The sequence below is a fragment of the Cricetulus griseus genome, assembly GCF_003668045.3.
Source record: "Cricetulus griseus strain 17A/GY chromosome 1 unlocalized genomic scaffold, alternate assembly CriGri-PICRH-1.0 chr1_0, whole genome shotgun sequence".
Lineage (NCBI taxonomy): Eukaryota > Metazoa > Chordata > Mammalia > Rodentia > Cricetidae > Cricetulus > Cricetulus griseus.
The window spans coordinates 274,450,513-274,471,324 of NW_023276806.1; the positions used below are offsets into that span (position 1 = coordinate 274,450,513).

The 20,812-nt window shown below is 41.1% G+C and overlaps 1 protein-coding gene across 6 annotated transcripts in view; it reads left to right on the plus strand.

The window, feature by feature from the left end:
* Window positions 1-20,812, plus strand: part of Ccar1 (cell division cycle and apoptosis regulator 1) — a 45,942-nt gene that overhangs the window by 193 nt on the left and 24,937 nt on the right. For 3 of the 6 annotated variants that reach the window (XM_027388237.2, XM_035450719.1, XM_035450720.1), the window contains exons 1-10: window positions 68-221; window positions 1,365-1,486; window positions 4,971-5,143; window positions 6,591-6,635; window positions 7,202-7,234; window positions 9,573-9,766; window positions 13,370-13,484; window positions 13,594-13,786; window positions 16,596-16,725; window positions 17,366-17,527. In XM_027388237.2, the coding sequence (XP_027244038.1) occupies window positions 1,414-1,486; window positions 4,971-5,143; window positions 6,591-6,635; window positions 7,202-7,234; window positions 9,573-9,766; window positions 13,370-13,484; window positions 13,594-13,786; window positions 16,596-16,725; window positions 17,366-17,527 (1,118 nt within the window). In that variant the 5' untranslated portion in view covers window positions 68-221; window positions 1,365-1,413. Of the gene's footprint in view, window positions 222-1,364; window positions 1,487-4,970; window positions 5,144-6,590; window positions 6,636-7,201; window positions 7,235-9,572; window positions 9,767-13,369; window positions 13,485-13,593; window positions 13,787-16,595; window positions 16,726-17,365; window positions 17,528-20,812 lie in introns of all 6 variants that reach the window. The other 3 variants (XM_027388236.2, XM_027388238.2, XM_027388239.2) reach the window with 3 other exon arrangements.

Here is a 20,812-nt window from a genome sequence, read left to right on the forward strand (position 1 = left end):
CCGAACGTCCCTCCGCAGGCGCCCGTTCCTCCGGGAGTCGGGAGGAGGAGGGGCGTGGAGGGAGACGGCCAAGTTGGCGCATGCGCCTGAGCTTGACGGGGTTTGAAATGGCTTCGGTGTTAAACCGGACCCGACTCAGGTGAAGGTCTGGTCGGTGCTTTGCTCAGGAGCGGTGGGAGGCCGAGTCAGGCTGCTCCCGCCCGCGGCGGGCCGGCGGAGGGGTAGGGGACCCCGGAGGTGGGAGGCGCGGGAGAGCGGGCGGGCGTGGCGGCCGTGGTGGGGCGGGCGGCGGACGCGGCCCCTTTTGTGCGGGTCGGAGCAGGCCCGCGCGGCGCGCCCTTCCCCCAGCCGCCGGCTCCCGGCCCCTCTCAGGTGCGGCCTGCCTGCGCCCCTCAGCCTGCTCCGGCGACGCCGTGCGTGCTCGCCCAGCGCTGCCGCGGCGCCAAGTGCCAGCCCGGTCCCGGGCGCCGCGACTGTTTTCCGGGGTTAGAGGCTCTCTCAGACCGGTCCTAAGGGCCTCGGGGACAGCGACGGCTCTCCGCGCTGGCCCCTGTGGACGCCGTGGCCGTGGCCTGGGGCGCTGGGTTCCATCTTCCGCGGCCTGCGCCCTAGAGAGGCCGGGACGGGAGGAAGATGGGCGTCCCAGCCCGGCCTGTCGGGTCCCCCAGCTGGGGATGCCAGGCCCAGCCTTTCCTTTTCTCTTTGACTTCGCGGGGAGGGATGGGGGTCTTCTCAATGGTTCTTTTTGAGGCGTGCGTTCTCCCAACGGCCTTTCCTCTCCGGAGTGGAGACTAGGGTGACTGTGAGGCCATAGTGATTTCCCTAGTCACATCTTCGAGTAATGTTCGTTATTAAAATGGTATTCATCAGTGTTTGCCTTTATGGGGGAGGGGGTGTCACCTCGCAGTTTCCGTTATTGACATAACCACTGCATGACCTCAGTCCACAGCCTGGAGACACACTCAGGCTATGCTTTGTGTATCTATCACGTTTGTTTATACACAGCCTTCTATATAGCCCTAGCTGTTAACGCCATTGTAAACTACGCTGGCCTGGAATTTTTTATAGAGATCCGCCTGACTCTGCCTCCTGAGTGCTGGGATTAAAGGTGTGTGCCACCAAGCCTGGCCAGGCCCCTTTTTTGGAAATGTCACTGTAGTCCCAGAAGGAAGTTCCTATAAATCCACCCCTAAAGATACCTTGTTGATAGTGTGTTTTGTTTTATTTCAAAGGTTCAGTTTGCACACATTCTATTTCCAGTTCTACTTTGGAGCATGTCTTTATCAATAGTCATTTCTCTAAAACAGCCTTTTGTGGTATTTGTAATTTGGTTGAACTTTGACATATGAATCCTTACTTCATAGATACCTGCTGTAGAAGAGAAACAAGTCAAGGTTTCTCCCTCCTCACATCATGGCTCAGTTTGGAGGACAGAAGAATCCACCATGGGCTACTCAGTTTACAGCCACTGCAGTATCACAACCAGGTCAGGCAACTGAACACTGTATTCTCTCTCTCTCTCTCTCTCTCTCTCTCTCTCTCTCTCTCTCTCTCTCTCTGTGTGTGTGTGTGTGTGTGTGTGTGTGTGTGTGTGTGTGTGTGTGTTAGGGGCTGTCTCTCAATTGTGATTTAAGTGAATACACTGGACAGCAAAATGTTTGAAAATGATGTATTAGGACACTTTTTTTAGGACACTTTTGAAAATTAACATCAACAACAACAATAAACCTAGGCGTTTGGATGATTTTATAGCATTTTTGTTTTAGGGGGTTTTTTGGTTTTTTGTTTTGTTTTGTTTTGTTTTTTAGTTTTGGTTTTTCAAGATAAGGTTCTCTGTGTAGCTTTGGAGCCTGTCCTGATTCTCACTCTGGAGACCAGGCTGGCCTTGAACTCACAGAGATTCGCCTACCTCAGGCCCATAGTGCTAGGATTAAAGGCGTGTGTTGCCACTGCCCAGCATTTTTGTTTGTTTTTGTTATCTGTATCCTAAGAGTTTTTAAATTTACTAAGGTTAGACTACTAATGGATTTTGTCATAGTGTCTTCATACTTACACACATAAGTATGTGTACATTCTTTTTCCTTCACTGCTCTTTATCATTTCTGTTTTTGCATTTGATATAGTGTCTCCATTAGCAGTAATCCTTCAGGCATGGGCCACCTGAGTTTTCTTTCTTTCTTTTTTTTTTTGATTTTTGTTTTATGTTTTTCGAGACAGGATTTCTCTGTGGCTTTGGAGGCTGTCCTGGAGACCAGGTTGGCCTCGAGTGCTGGGATTAAAGGTATGGGCCACCAACGCCCAGCAAAAACCATACGTTTTAAATATATCTAAATGCCATAATTTATAAAATGTTTTATATGACTTTTTCTTTAAATTACTTTTTTTTTTGCTGGATGTGGTGGTGTATGCTTTTAATTCTAGCATTCAGGAGGCAGAGGCAGGTGGCTCTGTTTAGTTTGAGGTCTAAATAGTGACTTCCATGACAGTCAAGACTACTTAGAGAGAGACCTTGTCTCAACAGCCCCCCATCTTTTTTTTTTTTTTTTCTTTTTGGTTTTTTGATAATTTGTGTGTGCCTCTGGTGGATGGGAAGGTGGGAGGAGACAGTGCACATATACCCAGTGTTTGTATGTCTAATGTCTATGAGTACAGGAGAGAGAGGGAGAGGGAGGGAGGGAGAGAGAGGGAGAGAGTAGGTTAGAGGACATCTTTTGGAAGTTGGTTCTTTCCTTACAGGATGGGTTCTGGGGATTGAACCCAGGTTGTAGGACTTGCATGGTAAGTGCTTTTGCCCACTGAGTTTTATTGCTAGTTCAGTTATGGTTTTTACTAGTTTGAATTTAATGTAGAAATACTACTCTATAAGGATTTCATTGCTCCAGGTGTTGCTGGTGCTCACCTTTAATCCCAGCACTCGGGAGGCAGAGGCAGGAGGATCTCTGTGAGTTCAAGACCAACCTGGTCCATAAGAGCTAGTTCCAGGACAGCCTCCAAACCCTGTCTCAAAAAACAAAAAAATCCAGGGAGGACATGGCTTAGGCAGTAAAGTCCTTACACAGCATCCACAAAGCCTTGGATTGGATTTCTAGCACCTCATACATTGGGTGTGTGGTCCTGTCTTCCTGAAATCAAGCACTTGTAAGGTAAAGGCAAGAGGATCAGAAGTTCAAGACATCTCTTAGTGAGTTTCAGGCCACCCTTGAGCACAAATGTTCTTGACTTTTAAAACAATATGTAGCTGGTCTTGGTGGTTCATTCCTTTAATCCCAAAGCACTCAGGAGTCAGAGACAAGTGCATTTCTGTGAGTTTCAGGGCAGCTTGGTTTATATAGCAAGTTCCAGGAAAGGCAGGGATGTATAGTGAGACCCCATCTCAACCAAAACAAAACAAAAACCCAATAACTAATAGGCTAAGGGAAAAAAATAGCTGTTAACATCATAAATAAATGCTTACAGTTTAAAAGTAAAGTTTAAAAAATAAGTCTTTTTCCAGAGGCATAAAACCAAAAATAAATAAAAAGCCATTTGTTACTCATTGTGAATTTTTTTGTTTTGTAATCCCCCACCACTCCCCCACCCGCCTCAGGGCTTTGTACATGCTAGGCAAACTTACTAGAATTTTCAGTTTTTTTTTTTTAACATTTATGGATTGTGTATGTGCAGGTCAGAGGACAATTTGTAGCAGTTGAGTTGATTGTATACTTCCATCTTGTGGACTCCGGGGTTTAAAGTCATGTCTCAAGATTGGTAGCAAGTACCCTTTATTCACTAGGTGGTTATGTTAGTAAGATTTCTGTTGCTCTGATAAAGACCATAATCAAACACAACTTGTAGAATTTATTTCATCTTACAACTCTGAGGTCACACTCCATTACTGAGATAAATCAATAGGAACCTAGAGGCAGGAACTAATGCCCCACAGGCTTGTCTATAAGTCCTCATGGAGGAATTTTCTCAATTGTGGCTCCCTCTTAGATAACTCTAGTCAAGTTGACAAGGGGGAAAAAAAGGAGCCTGGACAATTGACCCCTTGTCAACCTGAAGCACAAACACATTTTTCTATGTTAGGGTTATTTTTGCTGTTATAAAACACTGACTAAAAGTAGCTTGGAGAGGATTGCTGTTACTGCCATGATCATGGCAACTCTTATAAAGGAAAACATTTAATTGGGGCTGATTTTATAGTTCAGAGATTTAGTCCATTGTCATCGTGGTGGGAATCGTGTTGGAATGCAGGCAGACATGGTGCTGGATAGGTAGCTGAGAGTTCTGCAACTGGATCAGCAGTCACCAGGAAGAAAGACTGAGCCACTGGACCTGACTTGCACCTCAGTAACACACTTCCTTTAACAAGGCCACACCTATTCCAACAAGGCCACATTGTCCTAACCCTTTCAAATAATGCTACCACCAGGAGCCTAGGGGGGTAATTTTCATTCAAACCACAGTGTGGGTCCTTCCTTCTCAGATAACTTTGGGTTGAGTCAAGTTGACAAAAACTACCAACCAGAACAACACTTCTGCCTGTTTCCTCTCTAGAGTTTTTAGACAAAATCTTAGAGTCAGGCTGGCCTGAACTGATTTTCCTGTCTCTACTTTGCCACATTTTCTATCAGTAACACAACCCTCGCATACCTATATCTATACATGTATTTGGTTTTGTGTTTTTGAGACTAGGTCTCTCTGTGAAACCCTAGCTTGTCTTGGAGCTTGATTATGTAGACCAAGGTGGCTTTGAATTCATAATCATCTTCGTGCCTCTATACCCCTGGCCTTCTAGTCTGGGATTAAAGGTGTATTCCATCATACTCAGCTCTTTGATTAGAGTCTGGGTCTAGATAAAGTTGGTTGTGTTACTGCAGTGAGGTCAGTGGAGCCAGTTTTTTTTTATCTGTAATGGGACGTCATGGGAGATTCCTGCAGAGAAACAGAGTAATCTTGATCCCTCTCCTCTTTTAATCTCATTTTAGCTGCACTAGGTGTTCAGCAGCCATCACTTCTGGGAGCATCTCCTACCATTTATACCCAGCAGACTGCATTGGCAGCAGCAGGCCTTACCACACAAACGCCAGCAAACTATCAATTAACACAAACTGCAGCATTGCAGCAGCAAGCTGCAGCTGCTGCAGCTGCATTACAACAGGTGAGTTTCAATGTGATGAATGAGATGATAAAAATGATACCTGGAGTTGCTCTGTCCTTTGTTTTTTCTTTTACTTGTTCATTTGTTTTGTTTTTTGAGACAGGTTTTCTGCATTGTTTGTTTTGGCTTTGAACTCATGACTCTCCTATTTAGCACCTCAAGTGTGTGCTAGTATGACTTAAATAATGAAGAATTGTAGATTAAAGAAAAAACTATTCATAGTCAGGTGGTGGTTATACACACTTAGTCACAGCAATTGGGGAGGTAGTGGCTAGGTGGATCTCTGGGAGTTGAAGGACAGCCAGGGCTACACAAAAAAATTAAAAAAGAAGAAAAAAAAAAAACCACAAAATTCTTTTTTTCTGGTGTTAAGAATTGCACTATTTGGGTACTACAGAGATGGCTGAGTGGCTAAGAGCACCAATTGCTCTTCCAGAGGACCTGTGTTCAATTCCAAGTACCCATATGGTAGCTTACAACTGCCTATAACTCTGGTTCCAGGGCGTTGGTGGCGCACGCCTTTAATCCCAGCACTCAGGAGGCAGAGGCAAGCGGATCTCTGTGAGTTCGAGGCCAGCCTGGTCTCCAGAGCAAGTTCCAGGATAGGCTCCAAAGCTACACAGAGAAACCCTATCTCGAAAAACCAAGGGAAAAAAAAAATAACTCTGGTTCCATGGGATAGGACACCCATGACAAAACACCAATGCACTTAAAAAATTGCATTTTAGCATGGCAGCTGTAACAGTGCACTACTTTAATACCAGCACTGATGAGGCAGAGGTAGGTGATCTCTTCGAGTTTGAGGCCAGCCAGGTCTACAAAGTGAGTTCCAGAACAACCAGAGCTGTAACACAAAGAAACACTGTCTTGAAAAACCTAAAAAAGTAAAAAAATTAATAAATAAAAATTATATTAGGGCTTTTCTTGGTGGCACATACCTGTAATCTCAGCACTTGGGAAAGCAGAGAATACTGTGTTTGAGGCCTTACTGGAGTGCATAGCAGGACACTATCTGAAGACAAAACAAAATAAAACCAAGTTTTTATGCTCAGCACAAAGTATAGTTGTATAGTTAGAAATCTTAAATTCTTTGTTTGTTTTTCAAGATAAGATTTTCCTGTGTATCTCTTGCTGTCCTGGAACTCATTCTGTAAACCAGGCTGGCCTCAAACTCAACAGAGATCCATCAGCCTCTGCCTCCTGAGTGCTGGGATTAAAGGCTACACCTCCCCACTCCAGCAGAATCTTAAATTCTTATGATCCTGAGTTGGTTATATGTTACTTAACTATTGTGGTTTTAATGGCTCTCATAGATAAATAAACACCATTTCGTTAGTTTTAGATAAGTGTAGCTGGTTTAGAAAATTTCAGTGTAGTTTTATCTGTAGGTATGTACTTTGAAAATAAATAAGTATAACCTTGTCTTTCCTTTACTAATCTTTTTCAGCAATATTCACAACCTCAGCAGGCCTTGTATAGTGTGCAACAACAGGTTAGTGCAAATTTTTTGTTAAAAATTGGTTTTAAACCCTGGGTGGTGGTGGTGCACGCCTTTAATCCCAGCACTCGAGAGCAGAGGCAGGTGGATCTTTGAGTTCCAGGCCAGCCTGGTCTCCAGAGTGCCAGGATAGGCACCAAAGCTGCACAGAGAAAAACCTATCTCGAGGAAAAAAAAAAAAAAAAGATATTCAGGGTCTGGATAGATGGCTCGGTGTTTAAGAGCACTTGCCAGGTTCTCCAGAGGATCTTGTTCAGTTCTCAGCACCCATATGGTGGCTTATAACTATGTGAATCCAGTTCCAGAGTTCAATTCCCAGTACCCATGTCCAGTGGCTCTCAAACACCTGTAACTCCACCTCCTGGGGATCTTATGCCTGCTTTGACCTCTGTCATAACAAGGCAAGCACTTGGTGCATAGTTACACATCTCAAACAAAACAGACATACACATAAAATAGTAGCTACATTTTGATAGATAAAATTTTGAAAACCAAGAATAGCTCTATGAGTCATCTCTGAAAGAGCAATCCTGACTTATCTTGTTTGTTTTCTCTTTCAGTTGCAGCAGCCCCAGCAGACCATTTTAACACAGGTTAGTTTGCATTTGAGTATCTGAGTTGAGTTTTATTTCTGTTGTAGTTTGTCAATAGGAGTTTAAAGATACTTGTTGGATTTGTGTAATAACATTTCAGTATTTATTGTTATAAATGGAAAGTGTGCTAATGTGTTTTCTGTTGTGAATACTGTATTATGTATTACATGCTTCCACTTTAAAGAAAGGAGTAAAATTTGTTTTTATGTACAGATCTAGGTAAAACTCCAACTAATAACCAATAGGAGGTAGCTTCTTCGGTAGGAAACTGGATATCTGAAACTACTTGGGTAGCATAGGAGCTTTTCACCTTATAATTCCTTGTTCAGTTGTGAATCTGTCAATTTGTTTTATTTTCTTGAGATAGGTCAACTGGCTATGTAGTCAAGGATGACTTTGAATTTCTTGTCTTCCTGCTTCTAACTCATTGGTGCTAAGATTATAGGCATGATCCACTATAAACCATGATCTGGTTTATAAAGTGCTGAAAATTGTGTCAGTAAAATGGAGAACACAGAAATGTGTTTCATGTCTTATTTTGGCCTCCACATTTGTGCATGTGTGTACACAGGCTCATTCCCATCTCTCTCTCTCTCTCTCTCTCTCTCTCTCTCTCTCTCTCTCTCTCTCACACGCACACTATATACCCCTTCCCCAGTCACTCTGGTGCCTTCTTTTGGCCTCATTGGGCAGCACCACTTACATGTGCAAGTACAGATACATACTCACACACATAAATAAAAAATAAGAATCTTAAAATGTAGGTGCATGTCTTCAATCCCATCATTAGGGAGTCCGACACAGGTAGATCTCTATGAGTTTAAGGTCAACCTAGTCCTCATAGTGAGTTTTAGGCCACCCTGAGCAACAAAGTGAGACCCTATTTAAAACAAACAGAAATACTCCACCTGTCAATTGAGAACTGTTCTTCCTGTAATAATTAAAATTGGTTCAAGCTTGATCATGGACATCAGTAGTCCCAGCACTCAGGCAAGGGTTCCCAGATTAGATAGCAATTGGGAATGTATAGAAAGGTTCTATTTCATAAATCAAACAAAAGCTAAATTTTTCTCTGTAGTGCTCACTTAGTGTGTATTAGGCTCAGTTTGATTCTCAGGACTCAGACACGGGTGTGTGCACTCACACAGAGACATTTGAACATATACCACAGAATAAGAACTAAAGTGGAGCTGTGCCGTGGTGACGCAAGCCTTTAATCCCAGCACAGAGTTCCAGGACAGTAAAGCTACACAGAGAAACTCTATCTTAGAAAACAAAAAAACAACAAAAACCTAATATAAACAAATATATAATTCATTTTCTTTTAAAAAATGTTTAAAGTTATTTATTTACTTCTTCCGTATGTGATGTTGTGTGTTTAGATGCATGTCAAGATCAGAGAAGATATTTCCTGGGTTCTGAGGCTTGAACTCAGGCATGGTAACAAATCTGCTGAGCCATATCTCTGACTTCTAGCTTATATTTTCAATCCCTAACAAAACTCTCCAATTAAGTGGAAAACTATAAAAATTTCTCTCCTTAGAATAAATATCTCCCTAACTGTGCCTGAAAGCAGTGGCATGTTGGGAAGTTAAAGACTTTTGCTAAGATGGTAACCGGTCAAATTAAGGAAATGCTGAGCTGGGTAGTGGTGGTGCATGCCTTTGATTCCAGCACTTTGGATGCAGAGGCAGGCCTGGTCTACAAAGTTAGTTCCAGGACAGCCAGAGTTGTTACACAGAAAAGCCCTGACTCAAATAAATAAATAAATAAATAAATAAAATAAACAAAAAACAAAGCAGAGCTTAGTTTTTTTACTATGTTTAGTATTTTGTTAATCCCTTAGCAGAATCATTGATTGGTTGCTTGGTCTTTTGAGCTAGGATATCACAGTAGATGCCCTTGCTCAAGCCTGTGGCAGTTGACCCTCATGCCTCAGCTTCCTATGGTGGGTATGAGCCTCCATACTTAGGGTTTGGGTGGGAGAGAGAGAGAGAGAGAGAGAGAGAGAGAGAGAGAGAGAGAGAGAGAGACACTGGTATGTGAGAAGAGCAGGAGACAACCTCAGGTATTCTTTGTGTGCTGTCTACTGTTTTTGTCTTGTTTGAGACAGGATCTCACTGCCTTGCAGGCTAAACTGGGGGTCAATGAGGTAGCGTCCTGCTTCCAGCTCTCCAGATTATAAACAGTCACCAACATGCCTAGTGTTTTTTCTTTTCCAGTTTGTTTTGAGAATGGAGCTGTTTCTTTACTAGTACAATACCTAAGTTTACAGTCATTTTTACTCTTTATTATAGACAGTTGCAAGTCTTAATATGATGTTGCTTTTGTTCAATAGCCAGCTGTTGCATTACCCACGAGCCTTAGCCTGTCTACTCCTCAGCCTGCCGCACAGATTACTGTATCATATCCAACACCAAGGTCCAGTCAACAGCAAACTCAGCCTCAGAAGCAGCGTGTTTTCACAGGAGTGGTTACAAAGCTACACGATACCTTTGGATTTGTTGATGAAGATGTATTCTTTCAGCTTGGGTAAAAAAAAACTTCATTAGATGTTGATAGATGGTATATGTAGTAACACTTTCTCAATCATGGAAAAAAATTATAGTTCATAATTTTATTTTTAAATCATTATGTTTGTATATTTATACTTACGTTTTTTTTTTTTTAAGATTTTATTTATTTATTATGTATACGACATTCTGCTTCCTTGTATATCTACACACCAGAGGAGGGCACCAGATCTCATAACGGATGGTTGTGAGCCACCATGTGGTTGCTGGGAATTGAACTCAGGACCTCTGGAACAGCAGTCAGTGCCCTTAACCTCTGAGCCATCTCTCCAGCCCCAAATTATTTATTTGTATTTTATGTAATCAGTGTTTTGCCTGTATGTGTGTCTTGTGTGAGGATGTTGGATCCCCTGGAAGACAGTTGTGAGCTGCCATATGGGTGCTGGGAATTAAACCCAGGTTTGGAAGCACAGCAAGTGCTCTTAACCACTGAGCCATCTCTCCAGTCCCTACTTACATTGTTTTTAAATAAACTTACATTTATTTATTTATGTCTGGGGCGGGTGGAGGGGTTACACACTATGGCTTTTAGAGGTGGGATTTGGTTCTCTCCTGTCATGTGGGTTCCAGGGATCAGGCTCAGTCCTCAAGTTTGGTAATAAGTGCTAATTGATCCCTTTTTAATTCTTTATAAATGTTTTGTTAACTAGGTGGCAGCCCTAGTAACAGTCATGTTCAGGCTAAGAATACAATTAGAGATTGAGGCAGGTGTGGTGGCTACATCTTAAATCCCAGCACTTGAATGTCAGAGGCAGGTGGATCTGTCTGATTTCCGGGCCAGTTTGATCTTCATGGTGAGTTCCAGAACACCTGGGACTTTGTAGAAAGACCTTTGCCTCTAAACAAACAAGCAAACAGATAAAATAAGATGGAGGGTGAAACAAATTAATAAATAAAATAAGATGGAGTTTGAAATAGCCTTTTAAAATCTAATCTTGTTCTTTTTTTTTAATACTAAAATTTTCTCAATTGTGTGTGTGTCTATTTGTGTATAACCACATACATGCTTTGAAGGAAAGGTACACTTACCTGGGCATGTATGTGTGTAGGCCACAGGTTGGCTTTGTTGTTCTTTTTTAAATATATGATTTATTTAAATTTATTTTATGTGCATTGGTGCAAAGGTGTCAGATCCCCTAGAACTGGAGTTATAGACAGTTGTGAGCTGCCATGTGGGTGCTGGGAATTGGAAGAGCAGACAGTACTCTTAGCCACTGAGCCATCTCTCCAGCCCTGGCTTTGTTATTCTTTATTGCTCTTCATCATATCTTTAATTTTCTACAAGGTCTCTCACTTCACTTGGAAGTCACTATTTCTGCTAGACTGGCTGGTCTTCAAGCCCCTGGCATCTCTCTGTCTTTGCCTTCCCAATCCTGTGGTTATGGGTGTATGCCACCACGCCTAGCTTTCATGTGGATTCTTGGGATCCAGACTTTAGTCCTCATGCTTGTACAACAAGCATTTTACCCCATGAATCATCTCCCCTGCCCCTAAAAATTAGGGTGGTGGTTGTTTTGAGGTAGGATATCCTTGTCGCTGTAGCTGGTTTGGAATTCATTGTTGAACTGGACTCACAGTGAACTCATAGAGATCCATCTATTTTCCTCCTGAGGGTGTTTGCCACCATGTCTGGCCAAAGAATGTTAAGGTTTTTTGTTGTTGTTTTTCAAGACAGTTTCTCTGTATTGCTTTGGAGGCTGTAGTCCAGGCTGGCCTTGAACTCACAGGGATCCACCTGCAGATTAAAAGGCGAGCACCACCAATGCTCCCCGGGGTGTTCAGGGCTTTTTTTTTTTTTTTTTTTTTTTTTTTTTGTGGTTGTTTTGTTTGTTTGGTGTTTTGATACAAGTTTTAACTCTAGAACTTGCCATGTAGACCAGGCTAGCCTTGAACTCTCTTAGATATCCACACCTTCCTCTGCCTTCTGGGTGCTAGGATTAAAGTTGTGTACCACCCTGTCAGTCAAACATTTATTTTCAATTGGGGAAAAAAGAAAAGAAAAAACAATTCCTTGTCCTGTTCCCCAAAATTTAATTGTATCAGGAATTTTGTTTGTTTTGTTTTTGAGATAATTTCTCTGTGTATCTTTGGGGGCTGTCCTGGAACTCAAGTTGTAGACCAGGCTAGCTTCGAACTCACAAGAGATTTGCCTGCCTCTGCTTCCTGAGTGCTGGATTTAAAGACCTGTGCCACCAATCCTTGTCCTACCTTATTCCCTTGAAACAGGGTTTATCACTGAACCTGGAGCTAGGCTAGTAGCCAGCAAAACTTGGTGATCCTGTCTGTTCCTCAGAACACTGTGGATACAGGCTTGAACCCTGCCTGGATTCTCCTGTGGATTTTGCTGGTTTCAAAGCAGGTCCTTAGGCTTGCACAGCAAGGGCTATTGCCCCATTAGCCATCTTACCTTAGGTGACTTTAATGCACTGTAAGTGCATAGCACTGTAAGTGCTATGTTGGGGAAACTAATTATTGCTCAAGATTTTTTTGTGTTGTTGGGCCTCCTTATTTTCATGATCTCTCTAAAATCTAACCTCAGGGTATTATAGTGACAGTTTTATAATAGAGGAGCATTGAGAAAACAGAAGAGCAAATTGTTCCTGTACTTGAAACCTTCTTATTTACATACAGTGGAAGGTGAAATTTAAAAATGAGTCTAGGATTGGAGATGACTGCAGTTAAGGGCATTCCACAGTCCTTCGAGAGACAATTCTTTAATTCCCAACATCCATGTCAGGTGGCTCACAGCCGCCTGTAACTACAGCTTGCGGGGGAGGGGCAGATTTGATACCTCTGACTATTGGGGTACTAATTCATCTAAGCATATCCATAGCAGACCCATAACAGATAATTAAAAATAAAAATAAATCTTTAATGGCTGTAGAGATGAGATGACTTGGTAGTTCAAAGCACTTGTTATTGTTGCAGAAGACTCATGTCTGGTTCCCATGGCCTACACTGTGGTACCCAAACATCTGTAATTCTAGTTCCAGGGATCAGACACCCTCTTCTGAGCTTCATGGGTTCTGGCATTCATGTGGTCTCCATTTTTTTATGATTTATTTTTATTTCATGTGTTTTGGAATTTTGCCTATATGAGAGTATTGGATTCACTAGAACTAGAGTTATAAACAATTGTGAGCTGCCATCTGGGTCCTGGGAATTGAACCTGGGTCCCTGGTAGAGTAGCCACTGCTCTTAAGCACTGAGCCATCTCTCCAGCCCTGTGGTCTGCATTTTTATATGCAGGCAAAACATTTATACAATTAAATGTAAAGACATCTTTAAAAGAGTATACGGTCCAGACTTCCATTTTAGTTGTAATATATTTAAAATCACTGTAGCCTTTGAAAGGCAGAGTCAGATCTTTGTGAAGCCAGCCTGGTGGATATAGTGAGTTCTAGGCATGCCAAAGCTCTATAAGAAACCCTGTCTCCTAAAGAAGTAAAACAAACAAAATATACATAAGTCTGTTTTTGTTCAGGAAGATCTCTTCAATTGTATATAAGTCAATTTGGGAGAATCTTTTTTGTATTTATATTTACCTTTTTTTTTTTTCCAGTGCTGTTAAAGGGAAAACCCCCCAAGTTGGTGATAGAGTATTGGTTGAAGCAACTTATAATCCTAATATGCCTTTTAAATGGAATGCACAAAGAATTCAAACACTACCAAATCAGGTACATAATTATTGAGTTTGGTACTATAGAAATTTGATACTTGACTTTGCTGATTTACAATGTAATTTCTTTATAAAGAAATTTTCTATTTATATTTGTTTGTTTTTAGAATCAGTCCCAAACCCAACCTTTACTGAAGACTCCTACTGCTGTTATTCAGCCGATTGTGCCACAGACAACATTTGGTGTTCAGGCACAGCCCCAACCCCAGTCATTACTGCAGGCCCAGATTTCAGCTGCTTCTATTACACCACTATTGCAGACTCAGCCACAGCCCTTATTACAGCAGCCACAGCAGAAAGGTAATGTATTATTGCTTCTTGTTTCTAATGAATGTGTAGGGATGGTTTCCATGATGCTAAATACAAAGATATGGACTTTCAGAAAACATGGAAAGAAACTTCAGTATCATGAACAGAACTTTTCTACCTTTTTTTTTTTCTTGGTTGTTTAAGACTGGGTTTCCCTGTGTATACCCTGGCTGACCAGGCCGACCTTGAACTCAGATTTTTCTGCCTCTGCCTACCAAGTGCTGGGATTAAAGGCATGCTACAGTTTGCTTTTTGTTGCTATGATAAAGCACCACCATCTAAAACCAGCTTAAGGAGGGAAGGTATAATTGGCTTACAAGTTATGGTCCATCATGAAGGGCAGTCAGGGCAGGAGCTGAGGCAGAAATTGAAGCAGGGCTGTGGAGGAGCTACTTGCCCTCTGAGGCTTGCTTACCCTGTGTTCTTAGAACTCCCAGCACCATCTGCCTGGTGGTTTGTACCACCCACGGTGTTCTGGGCCCTCCCCCAATCAATCATTAGTCAAGCCAGTGCCTCACAGACCTGGCCTACAGTGTAGTCTGATGGAGACATTCTCTCAGCTGAGGTTCCTTCTTCCCAGGTGATTATAGCTTGTTTCAGGTTGATAATAAAGCTAACCAGAATAATATTGAAGTTTATTTTTTCTGATGTTTGGAGTAAATATACATAAATTGGACATCATTCATTGCCTGAACATAAGTGTGATACATTATTCTCTTATATTCGCCTCCCACTGCCCTCTATCCCTAAAGGGCTCCCTTTCCCCTCTCATTAGTCCCCCTTTCTTGTCTCCTACTGCATGTATTTCATTGTCCTCTATCTTCACGATACAGCCTTTTCTTTCCTTGTTCTCTTTTATAGTTTTATTATCTACAATATCAATGCACACAGGTATTTATTTAAATTGAGTTTCTGCATATGAGAAGAAACATTTTCTGTGGAAGTATGATTTCTGATTACATCCATTTTATTAAAGATGCCATGATTTCATTTTCTTTATGGTTGCATAAAGTTGCGTTGTATGTATGTATGTATATGAAGCTACATTTTCTGTTTGCCTGTTGATGAACTTCATTTCCAATCTTACAAATAATGTAACTGTAAACATGGGTGTGTAAGGATCTCTGTAGAATATTGACATGTAGTCTTTTTTTTTTTTTTTTTTTGTCCCAAAATAGGGTTTCTCTGTAGCTTTGGAGGCTGTCCGAGTCTGGAACTCGATCAGTAGACCAGGCTGGCCTCAAACTCACAGAGATCCACCTGCCTCTGCCTCTTGAGTGCTGGGATTAAAGGCGTGCACCACCACCACCCGGTCTTTTAGTGTGTACATGTATAATGTGTGAGTGTAAACATGTGCACATTGGGAAGTCAGAGGACAACTTTGCAGAAGAGTTTTCTTGTACCTTTTTTAAGGTTCTAGGTATAGAACTCAGGCTTGTATGGCAAGACGTTCCCCTCTTGCTGAGACTTCTTATTTGTTTGGTTGGTTTTTTTGTTTGTTTGTTTTTCTACACAGGGTTTCTCTGTGTAGCTTTGGAGCCTGTCTTGGAATTCACTATGTAGAAGACCAGGCAGGCCTTGAACTCAGAGATTCTCCTGTCTTTGCCTCCCAAGTGCTGGGATTAAAGGCATGTGCCACCACCAACCAGCTATATGCTATAGTTTTGTTATTTGCATTTTATTTTTTAAGGACGGGTCTCTTATAACACAGGCTTGCCTAAATTCACTGTGTATCCAAGCATCATTTTGAATCCCTGATCCTTCTGCTTCTATTTATCAAATCCTGGGATTGTTCATTTATTTTGGTTTCCATCATGACATCTTTTGGAATGTTCATTTTTTTGATTTTTAAAAAATTCCTTGTAATTTTTTTTTAAACTTTGTTTCTTTGTCATAGCAACTGAAGGATAGGATAGGTAAGACTAAAATTCTTTGGCGGGAATTGGTTATGGCCAATGCTTTGTCACTCATGTTGCATCATTTATTGATTTTAGTTATCCCAGTATTACTGATACTGGGTTTGATTACTTGTAGGTTTCAGTAGCCATAGATATCTCTGGTTTAATAGAATCCTTTTTCCCCTGCAAATGAATAATCTTCCAATTGGTATTTTAATATTCTCTGGTTATCTTATTCTATAGTATTCACTGATTTAGTGTATATAGATCAGGTGTTGGCAAACCGTAGTCCTTGATTTTTAGCCCATAATGTGAGTAATTTTTATACTGAACAAATTTTAAAGAGAATATGTTCTCCTACCCTTTTTTTATTTTTTGTTATTTTTTGAGATAGGGTTTCTCTGTGTAGATGTGGTTTCCTAAAAGTCACTCTGCAGACCAGGTTGTCCAAAGAAGTTGACTTGTCCTATGTGGAAAAATAGATAACTATGTTATTTTATAAAGAAAATGTTTAGTTTTTGGTACCAGAGAGGAATCACTAAATAACCCATACTAAATACTATGGGGCTGAAAAGATGGCTCTTCTAGAGGACCCAGATTCAATTCCCAGTACCCATATGGCAGTTCACAACTGCCAGCATGGTAAAACATCAGTGTACATAAAATAAAATTAAGCTACTTTTTTTTTCTTGAGTGCTGGGATTAAAGGCGTGTGCCATCAACGCCCGGCTCCGGCATGCCACTTTTAAAAGTAGAAATAACTATGTATTTTGTTGACTTGGAAAACAGACAACTTTGGTGAACCCCACTTACTTTGTTATCTTTATCTTACTCAGCCTCGTGATGTATTTTTAGCTTTATTTAACAAATTTTTTTTCTGTTTTCTTCTGTATCTTTTGAAGCTGGCTTATTGCAGCCTCCTGTCCGTATAGTGTCACAGCCCCAACCGGCACGGAGATTAGATCCACCATCAAGATTTTCAGGAAGGAATGACCGAGGGGATCAAGTACCTAATAGAAAAGATGACCGAAGGTATGTTTGAAAATAACATTGTGGGCTAGAGAAACATGCTCTTCCATGGACCAGGGTTGGTTCCCAGCATCCATGTAGTGGTAGCTCTGGGGCTTCTCATTGTCTCTTCTGCCTTTCTCAGGCATGCATGTGGTGCACACACATACATGCAGACAAAACATAAAAAATAAATTAGAAGTTGCTATAAGTTCAAGGCCTGAAGTCATTTGGACTACATAGGGACTACCAAGCCAGCCTGATCTTATAACAAGACTATCAAAAATTAACAAATAAAGGAAAGAAAACAAAAAGAAACTATTTATTTGTTTCTAACTTGGCCAACCTAGAATTTCTAGTTCCACTTGCCTCTGCCTTCTGAGTGCTGGGATTAAAGGTGTACACTGCTATGTCTGTCAAGAGCTATTGCATAATATCAATAAGTATTAGAGATTTTATTTTTACTACGTTTATTTAATTTGCACCTGTTCCCATGCCATAGTATATATGTGAAGGCCAGAGTAAAACTTGGAGGAGTCTCTTCTCTTCTTCTACCATGTGGGTTCTGGGAATGAAACTCAGGTCCTCAGACCTGATATCAGAGCCTGCACCTGCTGAGCCATCCTGTTGGCCACATAGTGATTTTAGACATCCTTGCTTTAAGTCGTGAAAGGGACAGAGAAAGACGAAGATCCAGAGAAAGATCACCTCAGAGGAAACGTTCCCGGGAGAGGTCACCCAGGAGAGAGAGAGAGAGATCCCCTCGGAGAGTCCGCCGTGTTGTTCCACGATACACAGTGCAGTTTTCAAAATTTTCTTTAGATTGGTAAGTTTCCCCTTCTGTGTTTTTTTGTTTTGTTTTTTTCGAGACAGGGTTTCTCTGTGTAACAGCTCTGGCTGTCCTGGAACTAGCTCTTGTAGACCATGCTGGCCTTGAACTTACAGGTGTCTGCCTGCCTCTGCCTCCCAAGCACTGGCATTAAAGGTGTGTACTACCACAGCACAGATAAACCATTCCTTTCAGATTAACTGTGGCTGGGTACTGTAATATAGAAACATTAACCTACTATATACGTACACAAACTTGGTGTCTTTTATGTGCTCTGTCTTTATTGAATTAACTCTTACTTAGACTCTGAAGTCAGAAGGAGATTACTAAATTTCTCAGCTTCATCTACAAAATCTCAAAGGAACTTATAGAATTATTATGAAGTTGATTTAGATATCTATAGCACTTAGCCTAATGTATAACAGTTAGAAATCCTCTGTGATTCATGGTGGCAGCGAGCACCTAGATCATAGGTTAACAGATAGGAAAAAGAGATGAACAGATAGATGTGGTGGCACATGCCTTCAGTAACATCTCTTGGGAGGTAGAGACTGGAATATCTCTGTGAGTTGGGAACCAGCTGAGTCTATATAGCAAGTTCCAGAATAGCTAGAACTACATAGAGATGCTGTCTTATAAATCTAAAATGAGCCAGGGGGTGTTGGGGCACACCTTTAATCCTGGCACTCAGGAAGCAGATGCAGGCGGGTCTTTGTAAGTTTGAGGCCAGCCTGGTCTACTGAGTGAGATCCAGGACACCAAGAGCTACGCAAAAAAAAAAAAAACCAACCCTGTTTTCTAAAAAAACCCCAGATTGACAGTAAATTAGAAAAATAGTATTTAAAGCTCTTTAGCATTGTTACCAGTACCTATGTCTGTTTCTGTGACCTGAGGATTTTCCTACCTTTCAAGAAAGGATAACATGAATATTCATGATACTAGCCTATTAAATACTAAAATTTCTGTATATTATATTCTAGATTAAGAAACTAGTATCTGTTATTTAATGCCCCTGTGACATTGTTATATAATTGGGGTCAAATCAAGTAATCTTAGGTTATACTAGTGTTTTTTATCTTTGTTTACTCTTAGATAGTTGCCATATTTCAGAAAAACCCAAATGGAACCAAAAGCATTTCCCTGGAGCCTCTAAAATATTGGTACATGGATAAATGTTTTATTCTATCTGTTGTCAATATTCAGTGTTTTTCTCAGAAAACTTGGTTGTAGATTGAAATTTCTGTCCCACCTAGTCCCGCAGCCATTTAATCCCAAATAAACACACAGAGGCTTATATACATTATATACTGTTTGGCCTGTGGCTCAGGCTTCTTATTGGCTAGCTAACCCATTTCTGTTAATCTATTTCCACGTGGTCTTGGCTTACTGTAGAATTCCAGGGCATCCGATCTTCCCAGTAGCTACTTGGTGTCTCTCTCTTGACTCACTTCCTCTTTCCAGCCTTCTCCTAGTCTGTTAGCCCCACCTATACTTCCTGCCTGGCTACATCCTGCTTGTCCATTTTCCAAAGCAGCTTTCTTCATCAACCAACAAGAGAAACATATATTCACAGCACACAGAAGGACACCCCCCATCACTTGGTGATAGAATATGAAATAGAATAGCCAGCTAGTTCTTACCAAGTTAGACTTTAACAATTCCATTTTGCCACCTTTATGTAAATTTCCAGAGCATCAGATGAACCAATTGCAAAAAAAGTTTTAAAGTTCTTCACCTATAGTTGTAGAAGTCAAAGTTTCTTTGCACGAATATGGTTATGAGGTCATGTGAAAGGAAATGAATTATTTGTACTTAATCTCCCTGTTCCATTATAGATGTTACCCCTTTAGGGCAAAATGACTTAATTTTAGTGTTGGAAATTTTGGATACAACTCTCTTCCTTAAAAGTAAAACTGAAGGAAATGTGCTAAAGAAATGTCTCAGAGGTTGAGAGTATGTAGTCGAAAAAAAAAGTGTGTAGTGCCCTTTCAGAGCACATGAGTTTAATGCCCAGCACCTCTTCTGCAGGTCACAACTACCTGTGCACATAGCCAACAGGCCTATACGTAGCACATAATTAAAAGTAGTAATAAAACACCTTTGAAAATAAAACTGAAGGGGCTGGAGAAATGGCTTTGTAGTTAAGAGCATTTGATGCTTTTTTCAGAGAAAGTGCCCTTAGTTCTCAGCACCCACATGGAGTTGCTCCATAACTCCTGTTCCAAGAGGTCCTACACCCTTTTTTGGTACCTGAGTCCTTATAAAATTAAATAAATTTTAAAACAAACCCTCATGATATATTTTCCACATTTATGTTATTCTAGCAGTGGAACTGTATCAGTGGCATCAATGGTTTACCTGTACATAGCCACTGTTCCTGTTTTGGAAGTGAATTGTTGGAGTTTTATAGCACATGGATCTTTTGGGTGTTCTACAAGCATTTTACTACTGAGCTGCATCCACAGACAATCTGTATTTCTGATTTGGACTTCAAATAAAGACAACATTTTATATATTGTATTTTTTTTAAGAATCATGTCTTGGGCTGGAGAGATGGCTCAGAGGTTAAGAGCACTGACTGCTCTTCTAGAGGTCCTGAGTTCGAATCCCAGCACCCACATGGTGGCTCACAACCACCCATAATGAGATCTGGTGCCCTCTTCTGGTGTGCAGATATACATGGAAGCAGAATGTTGTATACATAACATATAGATAGATTAGTTGGTATTTCATAGTCTTATTTGCAGTGGGATGTTTTTGCCTATTTTTTGTTTAGTTTTGTTTTTTTTTTGAGACAGGGTTTCTCTGTGTAGCTTTGGAACCTGTCTTGGAACTAGATATGTAGACCAAGATATCTTGGCTTCAAACTCACAGTGATCCACCTGCCTCTAGCTCCCCAGTGCTGGGATTAAAGGCATGTGCCATCAAGGCCCAGCTGTTTTTGCCTATTTTTTATTTTTATTTTTTCTCTTTTAGGTTTTTTTAAAAAAGGACTTATTTATTATGTATACAGTGTTCTGCCTGCATGTATTTCTGCAGGCAAGACATCATTACAGATGGTTGTGATGTGACCCACCATGGGGTTGCTTGGAATTGAACTCAGGAACTCTGGAAGAGCAGTTGGTGCCACTGAGCCATCTCTCCAGCTGGTCTTTTTGATGCAGTGTCTTACTGTATAGCACTGGCTACCCTGAAACTTGCATTGTAGACCCATTGTCCTCAAACATTCAATGATCTTCCTGCTTCTGCCACCCAAATTCTGGTATTACAGGCCTGTGCCAC